General features: G+C 69.9%; 3 protein-coding genes across 3 annotated transcripts in view; 1 reads left to right on the top strand and 2 right to left on the bottom strand.

The window, feature by feature from the left end:
* Window positions 1-306: 306 nt before the first annotated feature.
* On the bottom strand, window positions 307-1,683 carry AURANDRAFT_65021 (hypothetical protein; the record flags this gene model as incomplete). The annotated part of the gene is made up of 1 exon (XM_009039698.1): window positions 307-1,683. The coding sequence occupies one exon, from the start codon at window positions 1,681-1,683 to the stop codon at window positions 307-309; it is 1,377 nt and encodes a 458-aa protein (XP_009037946.1).
* A 2,303-nt stretch (window positions 1,684-3,986) lies between these two features.
* Window positions 3,987-4,466, top strand: AURANDRAFT_27847 (hypothetical protein; the record flags this gene model as incomplete). The annotated part of the gene is made up of 1 exon (XM_009039737.1): window positions 3,987-4,466. One exon carries the CDS (start codon window positions 3,987-3,989, stop codon window positions 4,464-4,466), a length of 480 nt encoding a protein of 159 aa, XP_009037985.1.
* A 2,991-nt stretch (window positions 4,467-7,457) lies between these two features.
* Window positions 7,458-9,875, bottom strand: part of AURANDRAFT_71849 (hypothetical protein) — a gene marked incomplete at both ends in the record, with an annotated part of 11,962 nt that continues 9,544 nt past the window's right edge. Inside the window, one exon of the mRNA XM_009039697.1 lies at window positions 7,458-9,839. Within this exon, the coding sequence (XP_009037945.1) occupies window positions 7,464-9,839 (2,376 nt within the window). The remainder of the gene's footprint in view (window positions 9,840-9,875) is intronic.

Below are 9,875 nucleotides of genomic sequence, written 5' to 3'. Positions count from 1 at the left end.
GACGTCGAATTGACCGAGCGAGAGATTTCAAGTTCCGTCGGGACGTCCCGAACCAGCGGTTGATTTCCACACAGGTGGGTCGCGCGGCGCCGCGCGCACCTCGACCTCGAGCGCGAGGCCCGGGCCGACGCCGCGAGGGCGCTCAACCTCGACCCCGCGGCGGCGTCGACGCGGCGGAGCCCGCGGAGCCCCCTGGGGTCGCCGCGGCGCCGCGCGCGGCCCGGCTTCGGCCCCGCGGTCTCGGAGATGGGCGCGGGCCTCATCGAGGAGATCGCGACGCTCCTCCTCTTCGATTAAGGCGCGCGCTCACTCCTGGGGCGAGGGCTTGCGGCGGTCGGCGACGCGGACGTTGGGCGTCATGACGTCCTTCATGACGTCGTCGAGCGTCGCCTTGTAGACGGTCCGGTCCACGGGGCCCTCGTTGAAGGGCGAGTAGTCGTGCTGGAACTGGGCGTGGAACTCCTCCTCCTCGTCGGTCCACGCGGGCCGCGGCAGCGTGTCCGGGTCGACGGCGGGCTGCGTCGGGTCGTGGCGCCACTCGCAGATCCGCGAGATCGGCCGGAAGTAGTTCATCCAGCACTCGCCCGGCGTGCCCTTCTCGAGGTGGAGGCAGAGCTCGCGGCCCGTCGCCGTCGTCTCGAGGTGCCACATGCACTCGTCGGCCTTGATGGGCCCCCAGAGGTCCGCCTCGTAGTAGGGGTTCTCGCCCACGAGGCCCACGGAGAACCACTTGAGGTCGAGGCGGACGTCGACGTCCTTCGGGCCGGCCCAGTCCGGGAGCGGGAACCAGCACGTGATGGCGTCCATGGCCGCCTCGTAGTCGAAGGCGTCCTTCGTCGGGCCCACGTCGACGGACGCGCGGACGCCGAGCATGCCCTTGGCCTTCTTGACCTGCTCCTTCGCCCACATCTTCTCCTCGCGCTCGAGCTTGAGGCGCCGCTGGTCGCTCTTCTCCTGCTTCGCGCGCATCTTGTCCCGGTACTTGCGGAGCTTGACGACGCGCTCGCGCCGCTCCTCGGGCGTCATGTCCGCCATGGTCTCGCGCTTCTTGTCGGCGGCGTAGTCGTTGCGGTCCTTGTTGTAGGACATGATGGCGTGGTCCGCGAGGCGCCGCCGGTTCTTCGTGCGCGCGGCGGCGCTGTCGTACTCGTCGGCCTCGGGGTCCATGCCCATGGCCTTCTTCTCCTCGGCGTCCTGCTCCTTGTTGTTCTTGTACATGCGCGCCTGGAAGTTCTTCGTCAGGAGGTCGTAGTCCTTGCGGAGGCTCGGGTCGATGTAGAACTCCTTCTTCTTCCACTTGCCCGTCGGGTCGAGGAACCCGGCCTTGACCGCCGGCCCGTTCTTGTTCCGCTTGCGGCGCGGCGGCGGCGGCGGCGGCGGCACGAACGTGATCGGCGCGGGCTTGCCCTCGCACCGCAGGATCGTCTTCGTCGACACCCACCCCTCGAAGGGCTCCGTGATGCGGCTCCGCGGCACGCCCAGCGAGCTGAAGCGCGTCTCGGCGACCTCGATCTCCGTGCCCTTCTCCACGAGGCCCACCTTCTCCGTCGACACCTCGATGCCCTCGCGCACGATGGAGCCGTTCTTGCCCGTCACGACGCAGCGGCCCGCGGGGCCCCGGTCGCTCTTGTTGTCGCCCACGACCTCGTCCCCGCGCATGACGAACTTGGGCGGGTTCCCCATGGTGAGGCAGCCCCGCGCGGCGGACGACGACGAAAGGCCACCCGGGCCCGATGAGATTGGCGTGAGAGCCACGGCACCATGTCAAAGTGGCCTCATCAACGTGGAAGCTTTTAATGCAAAATCTCTGGGGCAGCCCACAGCCAAAACCTTGTCCCACGTCCACACAGGGCGTCCACGCCACGGTCACCCCGGCGTGACCCGTCGAGGGCCCCGGGCGGCGCGGCCCCGGCGCGTAGCGGGCGGCGCGGGAGGCGCGGCGGCGTGGGCCCGGCGGCGACCCCCGCGGCCGTCGCCGAGGTCGAAGCATGGGGGCGACCCACGGGACGCTGGAGGTCGTCGTCCACTTCCCCCGGTTCGGGAACGGGGACCTCTTCTCCCGGGGGTGCGCGCCGCGCGGACGCCGCGCGCGCCCCTGCCGCCGCGCTCGCCCGCCGGGCGATCCGCGCGCGCGCGCGCGCCCCCGGCCGCCAGTCCCGGGACCCCCCCCCCGCCGCGCGCGCCGCGCCGCGCGGGACCCCCGCCCCCCCCCCCGCAGGATCTACATGATCCGCGTGAGCACGCAGACGAAGTCGAGCCGGCAGGTCGGCATCCCCTACAGCTACTACAGCAAGCCGTCGACGCTGTCGACGTTCGTGCGGAACCAGGAGATCCCGTGCTCGCACGCCAAGTCGCTGCCCGCGGCGCAGATCGTCAACGAGACGTCGGAGTTCTCGACGCGGGCCTTCGTCATCAAGTACCGCGACGAGCGGCTCGAGCTCAACGAGGGCGTCCAGTTCCAGCTCCTCATCGAGTCGCGCGTCGAGGAGGCCAAGGACGGGTCCGGCCGCCTCGTCTTCGAGAACGACGAGCCCATCACCGTGAAGCTCGACCTGCTCATGGCCGAGCTCGAGAAGCCGTCCGAGGAGCAGCCGAATTTGAAGTACCGGGGCAACACGGTCGCCGCGGAGAAGCCGAGCAGTAGCCCGACGTTCACGCGCATCGCGAGCCAGACGATGTGCGTCGTCGGCGACGCCGCGAGCCAGCAGCTCCACGCCTACTTCCCCGCGACCTTTAGCGCCATGCACTTCTGCCAGCTGGACGTGACCGTGCACACGGCCCTCATCAACCTCAAGTTCCGCAAGCGCGCGTACTCGCGGACCGACGGCGACGCCAAGGGCGCGCCGAAGAAGGGCGCCGCGGGCGACGTGACCCAGTTCCACCAGCTCCTCTTCCCCGGCGCGGCCGGCGACGTGCCCGTCGACGTCGCCGCCGCGCGCGCCATGCACCACACCTACCTCCAGCCCATGCTCCAGAGCCTCGGCGCGACCGCCGCCGCGCTGCGGAACATGTGCGCGGACGAGCAGGCCCTCGAGGCCGCGGGGTCCGCCGTGCCGTCGTCGCGCGCCGTCGCCGGCGTCATGGCCCTCATCAAGAAGCCCTACCTCGAGGGCTCGCCCTTCAACGGCGTCAAGCTGAGCTCCGCGCCGGAGAGCGGCGAGCTCACGCCGCTCCGGCTGGCCGCGTCCATCGAGACGGACATCAAGCTCGTCGCGCGGCGCCTCTTCCTCCTCTGGGGCCGCTTCGTGGCGCTGCTGCCCCAGGAGCCCCGCGGCGAGAGCGGCCGCGCGAACGTCGCCGCGCGGCTCCAGCGGACGTGGCTCGCGAGCCAGCGCCGCTGGTGGGGGTCGCGGCTCAAAAATTCGGAGGTGCGCATCCAGAAGCTGCTCCAGCCCCGCGAGCCGGCCGAGCTCGACGGCGCCTTCCGCGAGCTCCGGGCCGCGAGCCGGCCGGGCGGGCCGCGCGCGATGCTCTCGGTCTTCGACGGCTCGATGCTCGCGGACCCGTCGCTGCTGCCCGTCGCGGCGTCCCACGTCTTCCTGCGGCGCGGCCAGAAGTTCGCGACGAGCCCCCAGCCCGTCGGGGGCATCCCCGAGTTCGAGGACCAGGACGACGACTACCGGGGGCCGCACCTCATCGTCATGCAGCACGGCTGGTACGCGTCGTCCTTCGACATGCGCCTGCTGCGCGCCTACGCGCTGCTCCTCTTCCCGCGGGCCATCGTGCTGAGCCCCCAGTCCAACGAGGACAACTCGGGGGGCTCCATGGGGCCCATGGGCCAGCGGCTCGCGCACGAGGTCCACAACTTCATCAAGCACCGCTGCGACGAGCTGAGCGACCCGGACCCGAAGATGGGCCGCCTGTCCTTCATCGGCCACAGCGCCGGGTCCATGATCGTGCGCACGGCGCTCACGTCGCCCATCTTCCGGCCCTACCTGTCGAAGCTCCACACGTTCGTGAGCCTGAGCAGCTCGCACTGCGGCAACATGTTCGTGCCGTCGACGATCATCTCGGGGGGCATGTGGGCGCTCCAGCACCTGCACCAGTCGACGTTCATGGACGAGCTCCAGCTCATCGACCGCGACACGATGAACGAGTCCTTCATGTACAAGCTGAGCCAGGCCAAGGGCTTCGAGTACTTCAAGTACGTCGTCCTCGTCGGGTCCACGCAGGACTCCTACGTGCCCATGCACACGGCCCAGGCGACGATCCCCCGGCCGGCGGAGGCGGACAAGAAGGGCGGCGGCGACGCCTACATGCAGATGGCCACGAACCTCATGAGCCCGATCTCGCAGAAGACGGCGGAGAGCGACAAGCAGACGACGGTCGTGCGCCTGACGATGGAGTACAAGTTCACGCAGACGAACCTCGACACCGTCATCGGCCGCGCCGCCCACCTCGCCTACATCGACTCGTCCGCCGCCGTCCTCCTGATACTCTTCTCCCTCTACAACCTCCTCAAGTGACCGCGGCCGAGCTCGCCGCGGCCGCGCGCGGCGGCCCGATCGCGGGGGCGCCGCGGACGCGGCCGCGCCGCCGGCCGCGCACCCCCGCGGGACACACCCCGTCGGCCTAACCCCGTCGCGAAACTGGTTTTGGGGGATTATGGCGGGGAGCTGTGGAGCTCTAGTGCGGCAACTTGAACACTTCCTCCGGACTTGCCTCCGGCCATGCGAATTACGAGCGCGCTGCCGCCCGATTAGCTGCGAGATCCGACACCGCAACTCTTACGATTCACGAGGGGTAGCGCTTCGCCGGCGGGAGGTCGCCCGCGGCGTCGATCTCCTTCCGCCGCGCGTTGAGCTCCTCCTCGAGGCCCTTGATCATGATCGCGAGGGCCGCGTCCGTGGAGTAGGCGGAGCCCCGGGGCCGCCAGAGCTGGATGACGACGCCGAGCGTGAGCATGAGGGCGCCGCTCATGAGCGCGAACATGGCGCCCTCGACGACGAGCACGCCCGGTCCGAAGTTCATCGACGCGCCCGCGGAGAGGAGCGGGAAGGAGCAGAGCTCGAGGAAGCCCAGGAGGAAGAGCAGGCCGAAGTGGAGCGGCGGCAGCTTGCGCTGCATGGCGCCCAAACGCTCGCCGCGCGCCGCCCGGAGGTCGCGGACCGTGTCGTAGATGGCGGACGGCGTGCCGACGGACGTCATCCACATGATGGCCTCGAGGGGGTCGTCGCGGGGCCGCGCGCTCAGCACGGCCGCCGGCGGCAGGTCGACGCGCTTCAGGTCCCGGTCCACGTAGGACTGGACGCAGTCGAGGACGGACGAGTAGCTCGGCCGGCCCTGGCAGACGAGCGTCGCCTGCTCTAAAAGCGACTTGGCGACGGACACCTCCTGGAAGAGCGCGCCGTAGATCTGCACCTGCTGGTTGTAGCAGAAGGCGTAGGTGTTGCCGATGAGCAGCGAGAAGAGGATGCCGATGACCGCGAGGAAGTTCTGGATGAACTGGCCCTGGTCGCCGCTGAGCACGCTCAGCGTCGCGACGCCGAGGAAGCCCCGCATGGACCGGCAGATCGTCGGGAAGAGGGCGAAGGTCAACGCGCCGACGACGAGGGACGGGATCACGAGCAGCGCCGTCGTCCGCACGAGCCGCTGCGACACGACGTCGGCCGCGAGCGGCGACGGCGGCGGCGGGGCGTCGACGGCCGCGACGAAGCGCTTCGCCGGCGCGAATTTCCGCAGCGGCGCGAGCGCGCGCCGCGGCGCGACCGGCGACCGGAACGCATGGAGCGGCGCCGCGAGGAGGGTGAGGAGAGCAAGAACACGAGGCATAGCTTCAAGGCCTCGCGGCCCGCGGGGCTCGCAGGTCAAGTTGAAGTTCAAGTAAGTTCCAGAGGCCGTGTCGAGCTCAACATCAGCTCGATGCACTAGCTGCGAGCTGCATTCAAACGAGCTGCGATGCCAGTCCGCACGCGAGCGAAATCGGGGCAGGCCCGGCGTGCGTCCATCTTTCAGACCGACCTGTGTACGCGGGTTCTCGCGCCGTGGCTCTCCCATCTGCAGGACTTCTTCCACCTCGCGATGACCAGCGCCGCTTGCTGGCGGGAGGCGAGCGAGACGCTGGAGGTGCTGGATTTATCGTGTCAGTTTCGCCTCACCGATGTGGGATTCAGCCGCGCAGTGAGGCGCTTTCCCAATCTGCGGTCAATTAACTTTGACTTCGCGCAGTTCTTCACCGACGCGACCATCATCTTCGAACTGCCGCGTCTTGCTAGTCTACGCGAGCTGAAACTCTCCTACTGCAACGTCACCATCGTGGGGCTGCGCCACTTGCCAGAGAAGCTGGAGTCGCTCACATTACCCGACAACTTGCTCTCCGACGAGATGCTCACGACGGTCGCTCGACGTTGCACTCGCCTACGATCGTTGGCGTTCGGTGGGCGCAATGCAGTCACAGACGCGGCCATCGTTGAGATCGCGACTTTGGCAGGCACTCTGAAGAAACTCGATTTGTCATTCAGCAGTGTCACGGATCTCGCTTTAGCTCATGTTGTCGAACATTGCGACTTGGAATTTTTGGACGTCTCTTTCTGTGACAACGTGACGGACGTCTCCATATTTGCAATCGCGGCGCACTGCCCGAGATTAAAAAAAACTCGCGATGCGCGCGACCCACGGCGAGAATCGAGTAACAGAGGCGTCAATTCCAGCGCTTGCGCGATGTGTATCGCTGACGTCGCTGAACTTGTGCAGTCGAAACACACTCACAGATTATTCCATCGTTCCGCTTGTCGCCCACTTGTCCCGTCTGGTAGTACTGAGTCTTCACGATTGCTCCATCGGTGACCTGACCGGTCTGGCGATCGGGCGAAGCTGCCCGATGCTCGAGGATTTGAACGTTCAAGACTCGTGTCATTTCGATGGGGGGCCGCGGGGGCGACGAGCCGGGTATGCTAAAGAGCGCGGCATCAGCGACGCTTTCATGGTCGCAGTCGCATCTGGGTGCCGACGTCTGCGTATGCTGAAGTTGTCGTCGGACATAATCTCGGACCTGTCGCTGGTGGCGCTCGCCCGCTGGAGTATCGATCTGCGACTTCTCATCTGAAAGGACGTTCGAAAGTAACGGATGTGGGATGCATGGCCCTTGCGCTGGGATGCTTGCTTCTTCGTCACATCTCCCTGATGACGGAACATGTCACCAGTCAGGGCATCGCCGCGTTCTCGGGCTTGAACTCGATTTGGCTTCACCGCACCGATCACGTTGACCTTTCCGGACTCAAAGCACTCATGCGGCGCTCGCCCAACCTCACCTCTGTGATCGCGGAGAACTGCGAGAATCTCCCAGAACCGCTGATTTATTTGATGCGGGGTGATCTCGACGAGTTCCAGCAGAGCCATCCTACGCTGATGAAAGAGTTGCGGATTCACGCGCACAGGCATGAGCGGGGCATTTCGGACATCAGGTATTTTGGTCCATTACTAGCGGGCTAAGTCTCGAACCCCACGGTCCAGTAACCACGGGCTCAGTCCATATTAGCGGCCACGGAGAACCCCGCGACGACCGCGGCGACGCGGTCCGCGTCCGGCGGCCAGCGGCGGTGGCCCGCGGCGTTCTGGAGCCAGAGGAGCTGGATGGGGCACTTGGAGATCCAGCGCACGCCCCGCGCGTCGAAGTCGTGGCCGCTGACGTTGGGCTCGGGCCGGTGCTGGAAGCCGCAGTCGAAGAGCGCGTCGTGCATCGTCTCGCCGTGGCGGCGCCACCGCGCGAGGAGCGCGTCGACGCGGCGCTGCGACCGCTGGTTCTTGAAGTAGCGCGGCAGCACCAGGACGAAGGACGTCGCGCCCTTGGGGCCCAGGTGCTCGTAGGCGTCGAGCGTCGCGCAGATGTGCTCCACGGCGCGCGTCATCGAGTTCGCGTCGTACGGCGGGTTCGCCTGGTAGGATCCCGGCGGCGGCAGCGCCGCGTAGAAGGAGCCCCGGCTCCCGAAGAAGCGGTCCACGTCGTAGAAGAGGGAGAAGTAGTCGCAGCTCCTGAAGCTCCGGTTCAGCGGCGAGCTAAAGGCCTCGCGGTAGACCTCGAAGCCCGACCGGAGCGCGGCGAACGCGGCCGCGGGGCACGCGGACAGGTGCCCCCCCTTGAAGCGGAAGAGCGTCTCGTAGCGGTGGACGCAGCAGAAGACGCGCGCCAGCAGCCGGCCCTCCCGCGCGCGGCCCTCGCGCGCGTGGAGCCGCGCGAGCTCGTCGAAGTGGCCCCGGCGCAGCTTCGCGGCCATGGCCGCGCCGCCGCGCGTCGCGTAGACCTCGACGGACGGCGCGCCGTCGGGCGCCGGGTCGATGGCCCGCAGGGCCAACCCGAGCGACGCGTCGGTCCAGCGGCCGCCGGGGGCCTGGTTGTTCGCCGCGCGGCGCGCCGTCGCGCCCGCGAGGCGCACCGCGACGCCCGCGTCGCCGAACTTGCGCAGGAGCCGCCGCGCCGCCTCGCGCGCCCAGGCCTTGTCGCACTTGTCCGCGGACCCCGTGTAGCCCTCGCGGCTCATGCGGTTGTAGAAGGCCTCGATCTGGTCCGCGCAGTGCCGGAGCAGGTGCGCGGCGCACTCGGCCGCGCCGCGCGCGGCCGCGTGCTCGCTCATCTGCTCCACGGACGGCGGGAAGAAGGGGTCGTTGACGAGCGACGCGGGCCCGCTGTAGAGCATCCAGAAGTGGAAGATCGTTTTTTGAAGCACGTCCGCGGCCTCCTTCTTCTCCAGATAGCCAAAGTCGCGGACCGTCGCGGGCGCGCCGCCCGTGCGCCGCCGCGCGAGGCGGCAGAGGTAGACGATGAGCTGGTCCACCTTGGCGCCGCGCAGGATGGCCGCGCTCGGCAGCTCCTCGTCGTCGCCGCCCGCGGCGCGCGCGGGGTCCTCGGCCGGCGCGAACGACGGGAGCTCGTCGTCGTCGCCGCCGTCGATGTCCGGCGGCTCCTCGGGCGCGCGGTCCGGGCTCCGCGGCGGCGTCGACGCCGCCGGCGAGTCCGGCGCGAAGGCGCACGCGTCGGGCCAGTCGTCGGAGCACACGCTCGACGCGCGCGGCCGCGGCGCCGCGCGCGCGCCGTCGCCGAAACTCTCCGCGCCCAGCGCCGCGGCGACGGCGGCGTCCAAGTCCCTGTCGAGCAGGCCCCCGCGGGCCGCCGGCGCCGGCTCGTCGTCGTCGTCGTCGTCGCCCCAGCGCGCGCGCGCGCGCGCCGGCGGCTCCGCGCGCGCGGGCGCCGGCGCCGGCTCCGCGGGCGCGGGGGCGTCGTCGCCCGCGTCGGAGACGTCGGACGCGTCGGACGCGGAGTCGTCGCCGTCGGCGCTGACGACGTAGGCGGAGATGGCCCAGTACGTCGGCGCCGACGGCGAGTTCGCGGCGGCCGCCGCGGCGTCGAGCTCCGCGGCCGCGGCCTCCGCCGCGGCCTCGGCGTCCGCGAGGGCGCCGCCGGCGTCCGCGAGGTCCCGCGCCGACGTCGCGACGTCGGCGCCGTCGAGCAGGGCCGCCTCGCGCGCGTCGCGCGCTTTCCGCGCGGACGCCGCGAGGTCCCGGCGCGCCGCGGGGTCGAGGTCGCCCGCGTCGTCGAGGATGGCCTCGAGGAGCGCGACGCGCTCGCCGAGCTTGCCCAACAACGACGCGCGCGCCGCGACCCTCGCCGCGTGGGCCTCGCGGAGCTCCGCGGCGCGCGCGGCGGCGCGCGACCGCTCGCCCGCGCGGTCCTCGGCCCGCCGCTCGAGGCGCCGCAGGCGCTCGCCGAGGGCCGCCGGGTCGCCGCGCGCCGCCGCGCCGGGCCCCGCGAGCGCACCCGCGCGGAGCGCCAATAATTCGTCGCGGCCGTAGCGGAGCGCGCCGCCGCCGCGGCGCCGCCGCTCGTCGACCGCCGCGGCGTCGGCCTCGACGGCCGCCGGCGCCGGCGGCGGCGGGCGACG

The sequence above is a fragment of the Aureococcus anophagefferens genome (assembly GCF_000186865.1).
Source record: "Aureococcus anophagefferens unplaced genomic scaffold AURANscaffold_12, whole genome shotgun sequence".
Taxonomy (NCBI): Eukaryota; class Pelagophyceae; order Pelagomonadales; family Pelagomonadaceae; genus Aureococcus; species Aureococcus anophagefferens.
This window is presented reverse-complemented; position numbering and strand designations above follow the sequence as displayed.